Genomic DNA, 21,638 nt, shown 5'->3' on the forward strand with positions numbered 1-21,638 from the left:
CCAGGCACGGTTTCGGGAAGGTGTGATTTATGTGCCCAGTCAACCAGCATAAACAGCATAACGTGCGATCGAAAGCAAAAACAAACCAAATCCCCTCATGGCATTGGGTAGGGAGGTGCCCAGTTTGTGAATATTCGCGATTCGTAACAAAACAAATCCACACACACACACACGGCTCGCTGGGTCGACGATTTGTGGTCGGGGTCGATTGAAAGACTACGCGCGCGCTCGCCGTGTTTTGCAATCTGACACGGTTCGGTGACAAGTTATTAATGCGACCGGTTTCGCAATGTGTGGCGCGCGCGCGGACCGAAAAGGAAACCTCATGAATCAAGAGCAATAAATGGCAATAAATATGAATTTACTGGTTCGACATGGTTACCGTAACATTGCGTACGCGCCTATTGGGGATATGTTTAGCGGGCAAATCGCATTGTAACAAGCTTCCGGTTCCGCCCGCCGGCTGCAACTGCAATCATCAATTGTGTCACACAAATCACATTTGTTTTGAGCATTATCGCACATTGGTGAGCATTATTTAGGGGAAAGAAAGAAGCGAGGAGAAGAAAAAAACGATTCCCCATTCAAACCCGTACGGCACGTGCGTACAGTCCGGGAGCCACAAGCGGCAAGCACTCAATCGCTCGATCGATTCGTCGAAGCGGTATCGTAATGGATGTATTAAAAATCATTCCGAACGACCCACTAATTGAATAGAGTAGGCAGTAGGCAATGCCGACGCGGGTGAAACTGGGCCTGACCTCAAACCTGACCAGGGGCGGGCCTAATAACCGGCGTGGCTAATGAGTTTGTGCTCTCCACGAGCGACCGAACGCCCATTCCCGGTGCCAATATTGACGACATTAGTTGTCCCCTTTAAGTACCAATAAGGCTGCCACCCTTGATACCCGAGCGCACCTCACCTTTTGGTGGGAATAGTGGGTGCGGGAACGAGGGTTAAGGGGGTCAAATTTCCACGCAACCAAAACCACATATTCATAAACTCTTTCTGTCCTCCTCGCTTGTCCGTGCGCTCACCAGCCCCCAAACGGTGATAAAGGCAAAGTGCGTTCTTAACCTTCCTGAGTAACGGCGGCGGTCGTAGGGCACACAGCGGCAGCAAAATTCTTTACCGAAAGGGCCAGGAAAGGTCGAAAAGTCGATCGGCCGATCGGCGAGGCGGGGAGGGAGCAGGCGCAGGTTCATAATCATTCACATTCCGTTTTACGACTCCGAAGGCGACCACTTCACACCACGGTACGGGGATGTGCGTTCACTCGTTAGAGCCAATAGAGCCATAAACGGGAGGGGCGGGGGTCGGTGCAGCATACGGTCGATTCTAACTAAGCGAAACTATCGATAGCACGCGTTCGACATAATTGAAATACCACAGGCACATCACCCGACCTAGAACAGAGAAAATGAGAGAGAGATAGAGAGAGGCAGATTTTAGCTGAACATGATACCGAAGCTTGAGCGAGCACAGTTAGCGCTAACGCTAAAGACGACCAAGTGATGCTGATGGGCGTCCTCCCAAAAAAAAGGAGGTGTAAAATTCCTGCCCTTACCGAGAGGTGGGAGATGAAAGGTGCACCCAGCGGGCCGGTTGGTCGATCGGTCGCGTGTAATTATGAATTCTTCCACGAATTTTCCACGCCTTACCCTTACCGGGGTTAACTTACATGACGCATTCTTCGCATCGCTCAGTGACACGCCTGTACGTGAGAACTGTCCCGCATGTTACGCCGTTGGTCACTATGGAAGGGTTGTGTGTGAGTGTGGCGTGTTAATTACACTTTTTTACACGCTGTCAGTTGAACGTTGAGTCGTTTCACAAAAATCACACATGTCGTATTCGGGCAGTAGGGAGAGAAAAGAACGAACCCGCTATCAATGAACCACATGAAAGCTCATTAATGCATTATGAGCGATATTTCATGAGTCGCACACACATTCCGGTAATACATTGATCTATAAAAAATCGTTCAGGCAGTTCAGGCCGGCCTATGCCACTTTATGCTCATATGGCTACGTGTGTGTGTGAGAGAGAAAGTGTAATTGTGGGCGTTGTTTGATCCACTTATCTAACAATCAAACAAATAATGAAGCATAAATGACTCAATCAGCAATAGCTACTTAATTTTAAATGAAGCACTATAACGAAATGCAAACGGGCAGTGGTGATACGTACAAAAACACTCATTTTCCCCCCCATTTACATCGAACATGAGCACATAACATGAAACCATAATAATTGAATATTAATTATAATGCTGATTTGCCTCACAATAGGCGCAGTTATTTTTGCCGTTTCTTTGACCACCACACCCTCCACCCCTCGCTCCATTTATCGTTTACGCTCACCATGCGGCACACTCACACAATCGATCCGAAGCTCCCGAACTGACCAGGCAAACTCTCACCGTCAGTGCATAAATTACACTCCGTAAACGTGCGCGAGCTCCATACTACATCGATTTACACAGTTCTATGCTATTCTGTTGCTGAATTGCTTCATTATTATTGTTTCTTTTTTTTTTTTTTTACTATTAACATTATGCCACCCGGGGTGTGGATTACGTGAGCCCGGTGGTAACAAGGGGAGAGCGTCGGTGCTGATTTGTGCAACGTGAGGCTTTTAAAATCACGACCGCTGCCGACCGGAGAGTATCGGGTTTATCTTAATTGACAATAAGTGAACCACATACAGATGCACGCCCAGAAACACACAGACACAGATCATTACTCATTTTTGCTCAATTAAATAATGCGTGGCAATTTTCCGTGCTACGAAATGGAATAAATGTTGTTTTACGTGCATCGCAACTGTACTATCGCTACGGCACAACAAGAAAAGGGGCGAATGTTTCCTGCACAACCTATAGAAAGTGCACTCACCGAAAGATGTAGATAACTTCAAAGGAAAGAGTAAGGTTTGGGAAAGCATTCTTTTCGCTCGATTTAATACAAGTTCAATACGTTTCGGTACATTTGTCACTTCTTGCGCCTTTTCACACGTTTGCTCCTTTGGTTGTATGGCAGAATAGATAATGATCTGTTTATTTAACAAATTTTCACCGGTTCACTCATCGCCAGGGCTCCATCCCATTTTGTATGCTGATCCTTAATAGTTAGGACTAACAAAAAAAACATACACACACACATAAAACTCCACTCTTTGCCCACCTTTGCTGTGCGGTGGTGAGCGTGAAAAACGTGCCAAGGATACTGATTAGGACATCAAATATTCAACGTGAAGGGGTGATTCACCAAAAGGCACCAGGTGAGCACCAGTGTTTGTTGTTTGCCCGTGCTCCGGCAGGCAAAAGGGTCGCTGTGATCCGTCCTCCGGTACTGCTGCTGCCGGGCGAAAACAACTAAATGTCATCTAATCAAATCTTATCAAACTTTCATCAAATGTAAATCACTCCCCCGGGACGGGTTGTCCCGGAATCTGATTACACCTTCGATAGATATAATTCAATTTTCATTCCCCTTTCTCATTGACCTTGGTTCTACGGTGGAGACTACGGCCGGGTCGGGTAAGCGCCGAGCAACAACATCGAAAGAAAACCAAGTCAAGCACGAATTGCTAAAATGCATTATACATACAGCACATACGCACCGCAGCTGAACGCCCTTGGGCCGGGTGTGGGTCAGTTCTGGGTCTGGTGCGAATGGTGCGTTTGCCCTTTTGTGCTCACGGCATAAGATTAATCGATTGCGATTAAATGTGTGCCTAATCGAGTTCAAATGTATGGCCATAATTACGCGTTGTTTCTGTTCAAAGCGGGATGGTGATTTATCATTGTTGAGAGGGCACCCCCCCCCCCCGCACTGACCTTTCGATTATAGGTGCGAAAGAGAAACTAATCGAAATCGAATGCGGAACTTCCAATTGGCATTTTCGATTGATAAAGGGCGCTTCCTGCGGTAAAATGCTCTTTCACACTCGAATATGTTACAGTGAACGAACCACATACACACAATAAAAAGGTTCAATATACAGTCCAATGACCCGCCGTGGTAGTTAATCATTAGCAATCTAGCCAATGTGACACCAAAACACCCTCACCGGGCGTGGAAACCTCTGCAAATAATGTCTGAGAAATTTTACAAAAAAAAAACCCCTCCCGAAAAAGACATTGCACCAAGAAAAGGTAAATCTTCCACAGCACATTTCACCGCCGTCGGGTTTGACCGAACGGCGAAGAAACCGTTTCGCAACCGCAATCACAAACCGACACAGTTTAAGCTGAAAGCGAACCAAAGCAAAAAAAAAGCCTCCTCCACCCTCCGTCCTGATGGCTTCCTTGCTTCCTTGTTCGAGTGGTTGCAAATTTTCCGCCTGAATGCGAAAATTCATCCTTTACAGTACATTTGCGTCTTCACTTATCATCTTACAGTCAGTCAAGCGTGCCGAGCGCGGTAGGAAAACGAAGTTGGCGAGATCGGGGTCGACGTCGTCGTCGTCGTCGTCGGCGGCGGCGTCGTGGTCCTTGCCTTTGCGATGCCTGTTCGCAAGATTTTTTAAAGAACGGCTACAATACTGTACCGTGCTAGTTGCTTGGAAAACTTAGGTAGGAGCACCATAAGATGAATAGGGCAGTGCTGCCGAGCCTATGTAAAACACCCCGGGGGCCCGACGATTGGGAAGCTTTTGCAAAGTGGCTCCAGTACACACTTTGCAATGCTCAAAAATATGGAAAATGTGATGAAAGTGACCCGCTTAAAAATGGGCAAGAAAAATGGGCTCACACTTCGGAAGGATAGAAGGGCGCCTGCTGGAGTGCAAAGTGAAATATGACTGGCAAATCGGAGGGCGCTTCACCCAAAAATGGTGCTTGAAATTGGTCCGCTAACCGGTACTGGCCTGCTACCGAGCCGAGCCGATCGAGACGGGCAACTCATTCCATTCTTTCGAGTGGAAAATGTGTCCGCCACTTAGGCAGGGCAAGTGACACAAATCTTGCCAGTTTGAAAGCAGATTCGGAAGAGGTGTTTAGAAGATTGAGCAATTACGCTCGCAGTGCACTGGATGCTTCAAATACAGCGATTGCAAGAAGCGCTGATTGTGGAATGGTAAAATCCACGCATGGTTTAAGCTTGCTAAGTGTTCGGTGATGATGATCACAGGTCTAATGTGATGGTAAATTACCGAAATAGCTTCGGGAGGTTATTCAAACGATCAACATGGCTGTGAGAATGGGCTGAAGGGCTTAACGAGATATTGAATGTAAAGATGAACGAGTGTTGTGTAGTAAGAATTAAAATTATAAATGTACTTATACTGATTCAGTACTGTGAAGCAAGGATCTGACTCAGATACAGCTGGATGTAAATTAATAAAATACATCAAGATTTTTTTGTGATTTATATGGCATTGAACTGCGAAAACAAAAAATGATTTTGAATGCAGCAACAATTATTTTATTCTGGAATCATTGAACGATCGATAGTCACTAATATACAAAAACAAACCAATGCATCGCTTTTACCTGCTCTTAAGCAATGCTTTTACTCTCTTCCAGCTAAAAAACTGCAATTCCGTTAGAGTGCTTTTTGCAGTTAGGTGCAGTAAGATCGTGCTGCAGCATTCCCCTCCAATAAAACTCGTTACTATTACATTCTAGGTGCACCTCCCAATCCCTCACCGATCCACCTCTTCTGCATTCGGTTGAGCCACTCTGACCCAGCGACAAAGATGTGTTTTGGTTTTCCTTCACACCATTGTCCATTCTTCTGTCGCATTTGCCACATCGGACAAAGAGCGTCTCCCAAGCATGAGCTCGAAACAAAACCAGCGCCTTTAAAAGCAGAAAAAAATAAAATAAAATGGCTCACTACCACGAACGGTCAAACTGCTAAGTGCAAACGGTGAAACGCTTTTTGCTTTATTTGACTTTCACTTCTCTGTGCGGATGGCGGTTTCGGCTTTAACGCAGCACAAAACGCATAGCGTGAATTTTCCTGCAAAAGGGTACACACACACACATCCACACCAGCGAATCCGCATCAGCGGCAACCTCAATGGTTCAGCACATTATGCTCGGCTTTGCTGCAATCTTCTCCCGAACGCCCGTTCACCTGAACATTTAAAATGAACCAAGCGTACCAGGCGATGTAACGGGCCGGAAAGTGAGCACGTTTGATCATTGCTTTTTACTCGGGGTCTCGGAGGAAAAATGAGTTGAGTGAGCAGAAATCCAGAACCAAAAGAGAGAGAGAGAGAGAGAGAGAGAGAAAACAAAAGAAAAGAAATGTGGCGATGCTTTTAATTGTTATAGCGCTGATGTAAATGCCATCGCAATTGCTGGAACTGGTTCAAAAAAAATGCTGGAATGTCAATCTCACTCGGTCTTGGCTAAGATGAAGAACCGCAGGACTCATTTCTCGCTAGCGAAACGGTTCATGGTTCGGCGTTCATTTTGCGTTTGTTTGCCACTCTGCAGCAACTATTTAGTTACGGGTATTCCGGGCCCAATCGTCAGATAGACGTCCGCGTTGGTACGGACGACAAGTGGTCGACAACTTTTTCTCAGTCCAAAAAGCATTTTAAACCATTTAACAATACGTATATTAAATGGAAGTTTGAATTGCAATTGTTGTACCATTATTAAGGGCCACTTACGAAGAAGAAGAAATAAGGTAGATCATCTCAATGTTAGTATAAGATATTGGTTAGAAAATTCTGTTTACATAAAATGGTATATTTGTTTTAATTTATTTCCGGAACTCCTTCTTCATCTTGGCTATTCGGTCTGAAGGTCGTGCCCTTTTAATGTAAGCTTAGTATCTAAAGCTTTCTGTAAGCTGTAAAATACTCCACGTGATACGAATATTTAGTCGATCACTAAAGTAATTATTACATTTGGACATTTGATCATTCACATGAAAGAATGTTGCATATGAAAGCCATTCAAATCAAACCAACTAACTTAAAGGGATCGAAGACAAAGTTGTTCATTAAACGGTTATTAACAAAAAAAGCTACATCACAAAAAACTTGCCGACCACTGTATAGTGCCGAGCGGCTTCGGATCTGAACTGTAAAATATGCTCCTGCTGCAGTATTTTGCTATTTAACAGATGAATGCTCCATTTATCGTTTTGCTGACGCTGGTTGGATGCAGAAATGGTATGAGCTTGGTTCTTGTTTTGAAAAGTTACACATTTTAAACCGGTGTATTCGCTAGCAGGAAGCTGCAACAGCGTGTTTGTGGTGGAAGAGTTAAGGTTTAAGATGTTGTGATTTAACAGAAAATCATCGACCAGGATGCTATGCTTCAACAACGACTTCATTGATTAGGAATTCCTAAAAAGTGAGAATCCCAAATATATGTTGTGCCTTGTGTAATTGGGATATAGTAAGCAGTGTTACGAAAAATTCTAAAAACTAATCATATATTCCAAGAGCTGAACTGTCACAAAATTTGTAAATTTTGCATCGTATTCTTCTGAGTAGCAAAAATCTGGGCACTGAATATCCAACCTACGATTTGCAATTAAAACATTCACCCCGTCGCTACGAAGACGAGAGCCGAGTTGCCATGAAAATAAAGCTCAAGTGAAATGTCAAAAGTAAACGGTTCACCATAACTACATCGTACATCGCAAGGGCAGGGCATGCAAGAAACTCTCCCCCTCCATGAAAAGTCGGGCCAGTAACTGGAACTCGTGCAAATAGAATGTAAACTTTGGAGGAAAATTAGAACGATAAAACTGCCACCGGGAAGAGATCCAATCTGCCGCATCGTATCCTTCATCTTTCCGGGGCCTTCCGGGCATTTTCCCGTGCTTTCGCTACAATTACTATTTCATGCACGGAGCGAAGGAAACCAGTTTCGACGTTTGGCCCTGGCTTCGCCGAGTCGTTTCAGGCGCGCCGCCGCGCGTCACTGTGCCCGGGCAATGTCTCGGACGGGAGCGCACCAAGAGGCTGTACCAATTTAAATGCCTGTACTGTTTACTTGGCCTATTTAACACTTTAAGCGCCGCGTCATATGAAATCGCATGACGGCTTTGTTCACCGCTCAGCTCTGTATCTGACGCTCACCAATTCTCTTGATAACGAATGAGGTAGGAAAGAGAGAACGAGAACGACATGTGCTACGCCGCTTATCGAAATGAAACAAAAGAGTGATAATAGTCGCACGAACAATTGTCGCTCTCATCGCTCTCTTGTCATGCGCTACGTGCTCACTCGCAAACTGTGACGTCAGGCCGGCGGTCAAAGTGTTAAAGCGGCAATTGCTAGCTAGAAAATGCTGCACACATACACATAGTTTCGTGCTGCCCGCGGTGGAATCTGCTGATTTGCCTGCCCGTGCATCCCTCGGTGTTTGGACCATAGAAGCAAGGCGTTTTTTCTTCTCTTGCACACAGCGTCTTTCAGCATTCTTCATCATCACAGCAGTACAGCAGCACCAGGACGATGCTGTTATGGGAGAGGGAGAGACGCACGGTATTCGTGTATTTTGCACCCGTCCCGTTTTTTTTTGCCGTCCACCTTTCGGCAGCAACGATAAACGTTATCGTTTCTCGCCCGGGCTGAAGGCCCGGGAAAGCTTTCCCGTGCTACTTAAGCGTAGCTTAGCACATGCACCTCACCTCACGACTCGCCGAAAACGATGAGTTTCGCTGCGTTCGGTCGCCTTCTACGCCTGGGCTCGCGTGGCCTTGCTCGAGAGACGGACAGAGTGTGAGCTTACGAAACAAACAAAAGCATACCGGTGGGACTGGTTGGGGAGCTTTTTTATTGTTCTCTCATCTCACCACGGCCGCCCTGCTGCCTGATACGGTGGTACGGTAAGTCGCTCCTGTACGGTGTTGCAACGCGCAATGCACACGGATCGCTCCCGGCTGCAGTTGGACTGTTGATTTTTGGACGTTTGGGAAAATGTTTGTTTCCTTTGGTGCTTTGTCGTGGCCTGAAAGTTCCGGATATCAACGGGATGGGTTTTGTTAGCTGATTCGAGTACCGTTTTTAATCCTGATGATGATTTTCTTTCGTTGAGCTGGTTTGTTTCCCACCGTTCTTTGGTTTCGTAGATGTTGAGGGCATGAAAAATCAATTAGGATTTTTGTTTTAATAAACAGTAATTGCACAATTATAGCATCGCGGTTAAAAGTTTGCCAATATGCTCTCACTAAACGATACCTATTGATCTTTTATATAGAAAGTAAGCTTTCGATACAGTCAAATACAATAAAATGCTCTTTCCTATAGACTTCTGCTTCAGTAATTCACTCGTTGCAAATCACAGTCATTGCTGGGGTTTAAATCATTGCTGGTAAAATACACTCGCACCAAAAACCGAAAAACACTCGTTATATCACATACACACACACACACGCACACATACTTCTCCCGGGCATTTTGATGCGGCACCAGCAAGAAGACAAAAACAGACAACCCAGCCAAAAGGGCAACCGAGTGCCGGCTATCCCACCACTTCCCAAACCACAGCCGGTAATGAAAACAAATGGGATTTAATTTTAAATGAGAGAGCAAAATAAATTACATCCTTTTTGCACTTACTCGCATCCCTTCGCAGTCCGTACATTCCCCACCCTGCCCCTTCACCGATAAACTTCCCGAAAGGAACCACCACCCGTTTGGTAGTTCTGAGAGTGGCAGTAAAGGGCCGTAAAAATCTGCATTCCATCCCAGTGCCTGGTCGCCGGGAATGCTGTTCCACGATACGCTCACTCACCCAAGTGGTCACCCCTGGTTCAGGGCCACTTTACATCCATCATCCAATCCATGGTTTGGGGGCCATGCGGCGGGCGTTTCGGTTCTGCAGGCTTAAGTGAAAATCTGACCACCCTGAAAAGTGCAACTCGTGCCGTCCTCACACACCGCTAAGCCGCCCCGAAGTCTCGGAGACGATAAGACGGCTTGTTTTGGGGAGCGTTCAAGTGCTGCTCCAGGTATTTACGACTGTTTGCCCGACTGTGTTGTTGCGAGCGGCTGCCACTGTGCGGCCAGGAAGCCAGGGCCTGGGATCAGCAAACGAAGGCGTCGGTTGAAGGCTTGCTGTAGTGGCTGCAGTGGCCTTGAGCGGTTGGCTGGTTTAAGCGCAAGCTCACACACTGGCTTAGCTCCCACTGCTGCCAGAACGATGTTCTTTGCTAACGTTCCATTCCGAACCACACTACCACACCCGTCGCAAGCTCGTCGCGTTTACAAGGCCTCGCCTGAGATTCGACTGAAACGATGGTGCGACTCTGGTGACGGTGGGAAACGAAAATTGTGTGAACCACACTGTTTTACGACAACTGCTGACCCCGGTGTTTGGCCATTTATCTTTCCATTCCCACTGCTTCGCACCACCTGCACAAAGCACAGGGATGTGGGCCTGGCTGGACTGTGTGTGCGTGCGCGCGTGTGTGTGTGTGTGTGTGTGTGTGTGTGTGTGTGTGTGTGTGATAACCTTACACTTCGCACCTACCCTACAGGAAACCCGTAGGTCCATCCGGTGAATGGATAAGATTTTACCGGAGCAATTTTCTCTAAAGGTGTCCCACTTTGCTTTCCCTTCCAGGTGGACACATACGCACACACACACACGCACACAGTCACAAAAAGAAACGAAGGATTTATTTATTGAATATAATGAAGCAAATATAAACTTCCGTCCTTGGCGAGGCACCGTCCTTTTCACCATCCCGCCGTGCCAGTGCCAAGTGCTCCCAGTTAGATGTTGAATGTGTGACGCTGAATAAGCTTCCGTCACGTGTCCCTGTACAGCCGTCCTGAGTGTTCGTGTTCAGTTTATTCCCATATCCTGAAGGATCTGTTTCCGATGGTTGCCGGTACCAATCGCTTTGCACACTGGTTGGCCGGAACACAACTCGTTTCCAGGTTTAAAATAGCTCTGCAACTTGGCCCTCCGGGGCGAGAGATGCCAAGGTTGCGAGGTGCAGCCTAGCCCGTGTTGTGGGGACGGGGCACGCGCTTGATTTCTTGCCTTTCTACGCAACTTTCGAAACGTGCTTCGGAAAAGGAAAAGAGCGATTTTACGTCCGACTTTAGGTTCGGGCGCTAAATTAAGGCGAGTGGCAAGCGAGCCAGAAGACCAGCGAAACCGAGCGGCTAGTGTGGAGGATTCTGGCTGTATATTCTTATGGGAATCGGGGAGCCTTTCCCACCGGACCCGGTGCGAGGGTTGGGGAACGGGGTGCTCAAAGTGAAAGCAAAACATATTCAAATTTGTTCAACTTTTGCTCTTTACGTGTGCGTGTGTGTGTGTGTGCTGGAGTGTGAAGGGTAAGCTTTTGGGGCAAGCTTTTTATGTCACTTTCAGGCAGCCCCACAGCTGGGCCAGGGCCAGGGGTGTATGGTAATGGGGAACACCCTTTTGCGCTTGCTTTCTGCTGTTGATTCACATTTTATGGAAAATGTGCCCGCTGGTACTGGGGAGGGATAGCAAGGAGGATTTATATATACACACACATATATAATATGTATGCAATGTAGAGAATCCTTTCAAGTTTTGCGTTTCTAGTTAAGCGTCATTTTTCTTGGGAAACATTGAATCCCGCGGGGGTTTTGAGAGGGTACCAGTGCCCCTTTTGCCTACCCCCTACCCTCGCACAGCCATGTGTGTAACGTTAATTCCATACCTTCCACAAGGGCTCCACATTTGATAACATGCTTGCAAGAAAGCCGAAGCACCACTGGCACTGTAGACTCTGTTCCGAACAAACTTTCGTCGACCTTGCGATGTGTGTGTGTGTCCGTGTCCAGATCGTATCGTTTTCTTTTATGATTCTCATGTTTGCTTACCATATTTGAATGTGCATGAGGCTATCGCAAATGCACTGGCATGAAATGCGAGCTGCTGGCAGATTCCCATCCCACGGATATGAATAAACACAGGACTGGAGCACTCTTCTGAGCTAACGCACACCGTGTCTGAATGCATAGTATGGCCTAGTTTCCATGAGAGCATCAGCCCATAGCATAAAACACACAAACTGTACAGGAAAGCTACACTTTTGCACTGTTTTAAAGTGGCGTGTTGTTTTGAAACGCAGTGCGTGGTTGGGAATGTGCTTTCCTAATCAAATTGCTCAGAAGAAGCAAATCGTAAATGTGTTGTTAATAGTTTCACCAATTGCATCAATTGCTCAAGGTGGGTAAGTTTCGTCTCAACTCAACCCGGATTACATGTCCCGTTTCTAAACAGCCGTTCCAGTTGTGTTTTGACGCGAAAGATGATACGCCTCTCCGTGTCTGCCCGGGAAGATCCCAGTTGACCTACTTTTTGAATGCTGATAAAACAACTAACGCTACAACACATCGGGAGAACAGAGACAGAGAGCAAGGGAGGGAAGCTCAATCGACAAAGAAACGCGCCGCACGGTGGCAGTTTGTCGCTTTGTCTTTCCCAAAAACCGTCGACAAACATCAGCATCAGCTAGCTTGACGACGGCAGGCTGGCGTTTGAAAACGAAGCATGAAACGACTCCCCCTGCCCTGCACTACTGCTACTTCAAACCCATCAAGATAAACACTATCATGCAAAAGCACTCCTGCGAGGGAGGGAGTGAAAACAACGACAACAACTTCACGGGTAGAGAGAAAAATTACTATCAGGCATCTAGGCAAGAATGGCGCCTAGCAAGAACGGTTGCCATCGTCGCTTTTCTTCTATTCCCCTCGCCACTCGTTGGGTGTGTTCGGGAGTCCTGGGGACACTGGGGAAAAGTGACGCCAAGATCTTCATCAGTTTTAACTCGTCCCGCAGCGTCAGAACGTGAAGGATATCCGCCCTACGCCCAACGCCCAACCCGAAAGCGTAAACCCGATAAACGACCACTGATTAAATAATCGATCGCTGTTCATCTCTATTTGTCGATGTGCAGGCGTTCGTTGTTCGTTGTACAGCTCCTCCTTTCAGCCTGCGGCAGAGCGTAAGAAAAGTTAACCATTTTTGAGATAGTATCCTGCGATCATACCCACCCGCAAGCGAGGGTTTTTACGCAGCAGCAGTTCATTGCTTTCGGTATCGCTACTCGTCCATCACTGTTTTACCCGATCAGCTTTAACGATGTCCGAGGTAAAATGTTGCTTACACTAAAGTGGAGCGGCTTTTTGTCTGTTCGTTTGTTTGCTGCTAAACATTTAACCAGAAGCTTTTTACTGGTTTTCACGACCGCCCTGCATGCGTATCAAACTGCACCAAACGTGGGAAAGCCTTTCCATGTGCTGTGTCTTTTTGTCCTGTCCTAACTCGTTCCATCGTGCCAGCTTGTCTCCGTTTGTGTCACGTCATGTTTTGGACGCTGTTTTATTGTGTTTTCCCATGTTATTGTTTCCTTCCTTTTTCTTCCTGCCTCTCATCAAAAGACCACTGTCCCAGCGCGGGAATTAATCGTCCTTTTGCACAAACATCACAATCTAACCAGCAGACCATGAACACCGTCCGTTTCCAGTCGTCTGACACACACACACACACACATACACGGCGCAGCAAATAAAACATCGCCCGGTCAGGCGAAAACTTTGGCCACAGATTTCCTTTGAGAATTTGGGAGGGGTGCCCGGGCTCGTTTCGTTTGCTGCCAACATAGCAAGCCCCATGTTAGGAGCTAATGTTTGTGCGGAGCTTTCTGTTGTGCGTTTTTCCTTGCTTTCTGTTTTTTCACTCACTCCCTTACTCGAAGTCTCTTTCACTCACTGTCGCTCTCTCTCTCTCGGGCTTGCTTCATGAACATTATGAACAGAGGGGCCGCACAGGCAGCAAGTAATAAGCTGGTCCGCCCTGCGCACAAAACTGGGGAAGAAATTAATTCAATCAAATATTAAACAGAGAGGATGTTTAAATTAATTGGATCTGTCAATTCTTATCAGCGCAAACCGTTGGGGTTCGCATACAGGCGCTGTAAGAAGCAAACGGTAGCGCCAGCTACTAATAAGAAGCTATCTCATGGGCACACACACACACCAAATTACAGAAGCACAACAGGGCAACAACATAAGAGAGGGAGAGAGAAAAAAACCAGTTCCTTCCCTCCCCGGAATGCACAGCTCAGTCACCGGGGCCGACAGATAAGGCGCAACCGACCGCAAGCGAGTGGTCCTCGGATGCTTATAAATATTCAAAACGCTGCCCGGGAAAATAAGACGGCCACGGCCGAAAGATGCTCCACGAAGATGAAAGCCAGGGGACGCCCACACTGTTTCCCGTCCTCGCTCTCTCACCCACTCTATCCGCGGAGGTAATTGTCGTTCATGAGTCGCCGAACAGCGCAACATTTCGGCGCACAATAAATGCATTATGTTGGACATTAGGCGTTATGTTACAACTGCAAGCAACCATTTACTGCCATTGCCACTCGGTGGCCCACCGGCCATGAGCTCCGTGTGGCTGTGCCTGTGTGGGTGTGAGTGTGTATGTGTGTTTGTGTCTTGTGTAAAAGTTTCAAAGACGACAGTTTAGCAACATTTGCGAAAATTATAATTAAAATAGGGACAGCAAACGTTGCAAGCAGACGACAACCGAGGGTGGGCCGTTTCAATGTGCTGTCCATGTTTTTGAATCGTACCGAACAGTGGTGTACCATGGCAGCAATGGCAGCGGCGGTGGCAGTTAGCAGTGGCTGAATAAATTATGTCGCTTACAGAGTTTGCATTTCCATAATTTATTCTTTCACGATAAATTGATTAGCGCTGCGGATAACTGGATCAGCTGGTGCGGAGTTTGGCGAAATGCGATGGTTTTGCAGAAAAACTGATAGCATCATTATGTTCGATGTTTGTTCGTGCTGTTTTTGTGTGCTGTTGTGGGCTGTGATGGTTGTACTAGTTTTTAAAACATTTCTATTAGTGTGTGGATTTTAGTTGTTTTATCGAATGAAATTGCTCTCTGCCTGTAACAGTTAATAAATTATGCTATGTAATTAAATTACGATTAACAAGTTTTTAGCAATCAGATTTTTTGCAACTTAATCGCGTGTTACACCTCCGGTGAAATTCAATGGGAAATTTGATGTGTTTTTTTTGTGCTATATTTCATTAAATATTCAAATCAGAATATGGCTTATTGTCTAATTGGACAGTTAATACACATTTTAAGAAAAGAAACATTTCCAAACTAATCCATCATGGATGAAGATGACCTTTCATCGTTTAACTAACGTATTATGGTTGGAATGTTAGTGTTGGAATCTTAAATTAAGAAATATCTTTGGAAGCTCGAGTTTATTACTCAAATTTAAGTAAATCTTAGTTTCGTTGTTATTAAATCGTTCTATGCGAATAATATCAACATATGATTAGAATGTTATCTTTCGAAACAAGCGTACCCACATCCCATCGCTAAACATCTTTAAAACACGCTTGAAATTGGATGATGAAGCTATTTATTGCCACTCTTTCGGCATGTGGCTAAAATAGGCACATTCCTGCCGGCCTCATCACAACCGACTGACGAAGCGCAAACTACCAAGTAAAACAAAAGCTCTCGAGCAAAGGCGTCTGGAAGGAAAACAAAAAGTCTTCCAATTGCCCTTCACCATCCCTGCCCACCAGCGTGGGTGTCGCATCGCCTGCTCACGTCGGGCCCCGGGGTGAAAGCAGTAACAAATGAGCTTGCCGATTTGACATAGCTTCGCCACTTTGCCGTTTTCCTTTTAACGCAACGCAAAGCGAACAGTTGCAGTATCTGCGCCAAAAGCAGCGACCAGAACAAAGATCCCAGACGAAGATAAAGTTCATTAATCAACGCGCGTAAATAAGTGTGCACCATCGGGTTTGCGTTCTAGTCGTGAAATAAGAAACAGCCGACATTCCTTCCCCCGAAAACCGGCGTACGAGAACATGAGGCTGGGGATGAGGATGATTGCTGGAAATTTTTCTCTCCATTTGCAACCATAAAGACATCGACCGAGTAAATCACTGAACTTGCGAGACCCGAGCGGAGATTGAGGAAGAAAGAGAGAGAGAGAGAGAGACAGAAAGAGCGTGAGAGACAGAAAGTCATCGAATTACGCTGCTCGCTGCCGATCAAGGTCGGATGGTTAGGAGGGAACAAATACCGTCGGCTATAAATTGTTTAATCTTCATTCATCGGCGACAATGAATGCCGCTAGATTAGGGAAATTAGTTTACTTTTATTTTAAACGCTCGTCATCTTTCATCGTCATATAAAGGAGAGAGTGAAAAAATAGCTCCCAGAGATAATGGGTGACACTTTAAGTTTGGTTTGTCGTGCGTCATACTTTTTGCGTGCAGATTGTACTCTTTGGGTGCTGCTTTGTTAGCTGCCGTCTCATCGTCATCCCTGCTCAGCTACGTCACTTCCGGAGGGTTAACTTTTTCTCCCAATCCGAGCTGGGACGATCAGCATTTGCCACTCTTGCCCTCGCTTGCCGTCCCCCAGCTGCTGCGGGCTTTGGGCCAAAAGATTGGTAAATTTGTTAACCAATAAGGTCTTTCGATAGCCCAGCCCAGCCGCATTATCCCTTTTCGAAGCCCTAAACTCTCCCATGCGTCCTCATCCCCCTGCGTCGGGTGGATACCGTCGCCGGATTTAAACGATTAATCTTACGGCCACCTTCCTCGGTTTAGATTTCTCCTCCTTTGGTGAACGAATATTAAGGCCTTTTTAGAATAAATGAAGCATCCCGTCCCGGCCGATAGCAAACATTTCACTTTTGAAACACTTTAACATTACTCTACGCCATTTGCATTAACCATTTTTACACCAAACACCCAAACACCGCAACCGAAAAACACATCAAACATCAAACAGTCACTTGAAAAGTAAAGCAATAGCGTGGAACGCACAGAGCGCGCACCTGGCACACTGTATTCAAATGGTGGGAATTTTCCCGACTGCTCCTCCCGAAACGAATCACCACGACCAATCAAACCATTTCCCCCGCTTTGCCGCCCTTCGTCTGACGCTGCTAGGCTGATTGATTTTTAATTAGATTAATGATGCCTCCATTCATTGCCGGGCGAACAAAAAGCGGTGGGCATCGTGGAGCAGTGCGGGCGGTACCAGCGCCGGGCGAGATTATTTTCGATCAAGTGATTTCAATCACGAGATTTCAGCCCGCCAGCATGTCACGCCGACGCTCGTCACGCCGCGTCACAACACCGCTTCACACCGGGTGTTGGTGATTTGAATCGTGGCCCACGTTGCGCCACGGGTTGCGTCCGCGCAACCGGCAAGGTGAGAAAAATTCGCTTTGAATTCGCTAATGAGCTGTGGCCGCTTTGCCACTCCACCCATCACTGACCTGATACCTTCCCTTTCCCCCGCCAGGTTGGCAGCAAATCGATCAAACGGATGAGCAACAACCGGAAAGTTTTGATCCTTGCGAGGCGAGCCAACTATGGGACACTAATTAGCTTAAATTGATATGCGCGCATGATGCACGCAAACGAGCGGGCGAGCGCGCGCGCGCGCACGTGAATGATTATTCTAATCATGGGCGCTTGCGGTACGCGACGGTCATAGAGAGCAACAAAAAAAAAAAAACGCAACGAGAATAGGAAATGGAAATTATTCTATCGTGTCTGTGACATTGTGCTACTGAAGTTGTTGTTTTTGTTTGTCTGTTTTTTCATCGATTGATATTGTCACAATTCGAACCATATTGCTTGCGGTAGCTGAGCGAAGAGCCAACCGGTGACGGTGGTTTGGAGGTTTTAGCTTTTGTGCCGTGGTTCATTTTCATAATTTTTGCCACCGATGATTGATTTTGGCTTACCGTCGGTTTGGCATGCACGCCCGACTGTTTCCTTCGGTGATAGTTATGATAATGTTATGCACGAAACTGTATTTTCATATCAGCCAGAGGGGTGGAAGACACAATCTATTTTAGGTTCTTTTTTTTTACCGGAGCGCACCCGCAATTAAATAATGATTTTGTTTTAATTATTGTCCGCTTTTCAATTTCCCCGCGCACGCTCCATTATTGATTGTGAGACGTATAAAATTAGGGTTTTGATTGTGCAATTACTGCACGCTGCAGATATGCTTTCGTACAAAGAGAAACGCACCAAATCCTAAGGGGGAAAACAACCCACGAATTGGGTGCGGAGTTGTGTGCATTACATTAAACTGTTTTCACATTTAGCTTGCAACGTCCAAGGAATGGAGCCAATGAAAAGAATATACATTTCAGTATTACTGTGCTTCATATCAATTACATTTACCATGTTTAATCCAATCTCTCGTGCTCTGTTTTACTTTTATTGTATTCTTGACGCACTGTCAGTGAGCCGTATCGATGTCAAAAATTCATTCAAAACTCACTTACAAGTGCGGTAATGATGATCGATTGCAATGTAACGGCTGATGATGCGCACCGACGCGGGAAACAGCTCCATGGGTAGGGCTACGATAATTCCCGCCGTTGCCTTATTTACATTTCCATCAGGCCGTCAGAGCGCACAGAGTGCTGTTTCTCCGTTCCTGAGTGGAAATGATTTAAAATGCTTATAATCAAGCCCCATTTTGGTGCCGAAACGCATTAAGCCCCATCGTTCTCACTGAGCCGCGGGAACGGGTACCGTATGATTAAGATACACGCACTATAAGCCGCTTTTCCTCACCCACAACACACACACACACACACACATACACATGAATGACAGACGTTTCGATGCGGCAATGTGGATTGATTCGTTTTGCAACGAAATTTGAACGCCTGTAAAGTGCATTTTAATCAACGGCGCGCACAGAATGCTCAACCAATTGAATGCGAAATAAATTGGAATTGATTTTTACATTTAAAAAATATTCACACACACATAAAAACAAAGTGAGAGAGAGAATGATAGATGAAATTAAGCCCAATACGGTGTCTCCCTCGGTAACAGGATATGCAGAAAAATAAACTCACTCCACTCTGGGTAGACTCTGGGTGGATCGGGGGAAACAGTTTTACTGCTCCATATGTACCGAAATTGAATTACACCCATTTACGTCGCGCTCGATACGCAACTATCGATCAAATGTTTTGCCCGTAGCGACGAGTGCGTTCATTTAGCTAAATTAATTTGGCCAAATTTGGCCAGCTCACATCCTTGCCAATCCCAAATCTCACAAGCAGTAGAAAAATGAGTTGTGTAATGGTTGGATTTGCTGGATGTGCAAAAACAACCTCTCTCTTTCTTTCTCTCTCTCTCTCTCTCTCTCATGCTCTCTCTGTTTAATTTAAAGCTCACTGGCTTACAGCGCACCAGTTAGTGGTGGAGATAAGTCGAAGCGAGGCCGAATAAGTGATTGCATTTTACATTTTCACTTTGCACGGGTTTCCAAAATGCACTTTGGCAGAGGACCAGCTTGACCTGGGAGCGATGCTGCCGTACCCCGGTATCATAAATCAGTAAATTTTGAATTTGAATCCCGGCTGGATGGCTGGCATGCAAAGCTTACCGAATTGGGAGTAAATTCAATTTACTGCAAAAAAAAAGCCAGCCAGATCAAGTTGTAACACGACAAAATTGATACTGAGTTTTTTTTCATTTTCTCGGATTATTTAAGCTTTAAGTTCACTATTGAAATCAATTTGACGTTTTTTGTTGTGAATATTAAAACAAATTGCAATGGCAGTGAGGTTTCCATTTGACCAAAACGGAGTGTAGACAAAGTAGAAATTGCACAGCTAACTTTAGTCGTTCTTCTACTACCCTCTAGCTGATACCTTCTCTAATATGACGATGTTTGGTATGATATGAAACGCATGATGTCATACAAATTTTGGCTAACTAGCAGATCAAGAAACATTTCAAAAGGATAGGCATTAGGCTAGCTAAGGGTAGACAAATGGTGGAAAAATTATAATATTTTAGAAATGCTTTCGTATGGAAAAAATCATTTTCCTCCATCATGTTCAAGTGAAAATGATACATAAATTTTACTCACTCAGTTGAGCCAGCAGCCAAGGGTACATATTATATATCGTGAAGCACTTCATCGAACAGTTTGAAATTTGTTGTTCTATGGATTCATGGATGGATGATCAGCTTTTTTTTGTCTGAAATATATTGATTTTCACTCATTGTACGGACCTGATCATTACATTGCCAACACATAAATAATCATTTCCATCTCTCTATTTCTTTCTATTGCCTCACAGTAAACGCAGCACAACGAGACGCGATACCAAAGCAGCAGCACACCGCATCAACGAAAGACAGCAGTAGTCAGGCAGGGCAACCGGGCAATTTGCTAACCGGCAGCAGTAGCAGTAGCAGCGGCAGCAGCAGTAGCAGTAGTAGTAGCATTAGCAGTAGCTCTAGTGTAAGCAGCAGCACAAGCACAAGCAGTGCTGGCAGTAGTGGCAGCAGCAGCAGCAGCAGCATAAGCACCACCAGCAGTAGCAGTAGCAGCGGAAGTGCTGCAACAGTTGGTGCTAGCAGCAGCGGCAGCAGCAGCAGCAGCAGCAGGCCAACAAACGTCGAGACGACGGCCCAGCCCACGGAGCAGTCGCGCGTGGGGCCCTACTTTGACGTGGCCGCCTCGAAGAACGTTACGGCGCTGCTGGGCAAAACGGCGTATCTCAACTGTCGGGTTAAAAATCTCGGCAACAAGACGGTAAGTCCGCCACCACCGTCCCGATCGCTCGTCTTTTTCAGTTTAATTAAATTCCCACTAAACGGTACGTTCTGCAAAGGCTCGGAACCAGCCAGCCCAGAAAGGCAAACCAACAGACAACGTGCAAAAATTCTGCATCCGTCAAGGGACGATGTTCGGGGCAAGAATTTGGACAGCAACTCATTCCCGTTCCACTGTTCTTTGTTCTTCGCCAATAAAGAAGCCACATATCGGCTCACGGAAAAAGGAAACACACACAAAAAAGTTCCAACCTTCAGCTCTCAACCAGGCCGTTGCCTGCGCTCTCTGCAAGATGATGGTACCGTCGGTACATTTTGCGCACACTGAAGGATTGAATCGAGCTCGAAGCCTTTCAATCACTTGCACAGTGAACGTGCATGAGCAAATTGAATTTTCATTCTCATTGCGTAATGCATCCGTTGGAACGGGTTGCTTTTGAGAAGGTTTGTTGCAATGGTAGAAGAATCCACATTACAAACCCGTTGGATTTTTCCAAGCGGGGCTATTTCCTTTACGTTTACTGTTGGAAGAATCTTTGGCTCTAGCTTGAAAAACTCAAACCCCTTCAATCGGTCTCCGAGCGTTGATAATTGGATTTCAAAGATACACCTGAAGCACATATTCACTACAACCCCGAAAAGCCTCCCGATGGTGGTTAAACGCACTTTAACTAATTGCAGTTAGAATCAAAGGCTTTCAATGGTTAGGGTAAAGCGCAAGCTTTTAACAACTCCAGGCTCCACCGTCTGATTCGTTGCGATTCTTCTGCCTTAACTCAATAGCTTCATGCAATGGTGCAATCCATATCGATTAGTGTGCATCAAATGGCAAAAGCAACAGACAGAGATCGCCCAAAAAACCCAACGAACAAGCGCACGTGTTTCGCACGGCATTGTGCATAGCGCTTTTAACGCAACGGCCAGTGCGGTCTGCGCGATACCAGCGTTCCACCGTTCTTTCATGCCATTCAAGTGTTTCACTCATGGCAGCTTTGGTTGCAATGCAAAATTCATGTTCCTCTCGGCTAATGTGTTGGAGGTTCAGAAATAAAAC

General features: G+C 45.9%; 1 protein-coding gene across 8 annotated transcripts in view; it reads left to right on the forward strand.

Moving 5' to 3' along the window:
• LOC120893909 (serine-rich adhesin for platelets-like) overlaps positions 1 to 21,638 on the forward strand; it is a 188,391-nt gene that overhangs the window by 137,417 nt on the left and 29,336 nt on the right. For all 8 annotated transcript variants that reach the window (XM_040296116.1, XM_040296114.1, XM_040296118.1 and 5 more), the window contains exon 6: positions 20,107 to 20,564. In XM_040296116.1, the coding sequence (XP_040152050.1) occupies positions 20,107 to 20,564 (458 nt within the window). The remainder of the gene's footprint in view (positions 1 to 20,106; positions 20,565 to 21,638) is intronic.

Source organism: Anopheles arabiensis, chromosome 2 (assembly GCF_016920715.1).
Source record: "Anopheles arabiensis isolate DONGOLA chromosome 2, AaraD3, whole genome shotgun sequence".
In the NCBI taxonomy this organism is placed as follows: domain Eukaryota; kingdom Metazoa; phylum Arthropoda; class Insecta; order Diptera; family Culicidae; genus Anopheles; species Anopheles arabiensis.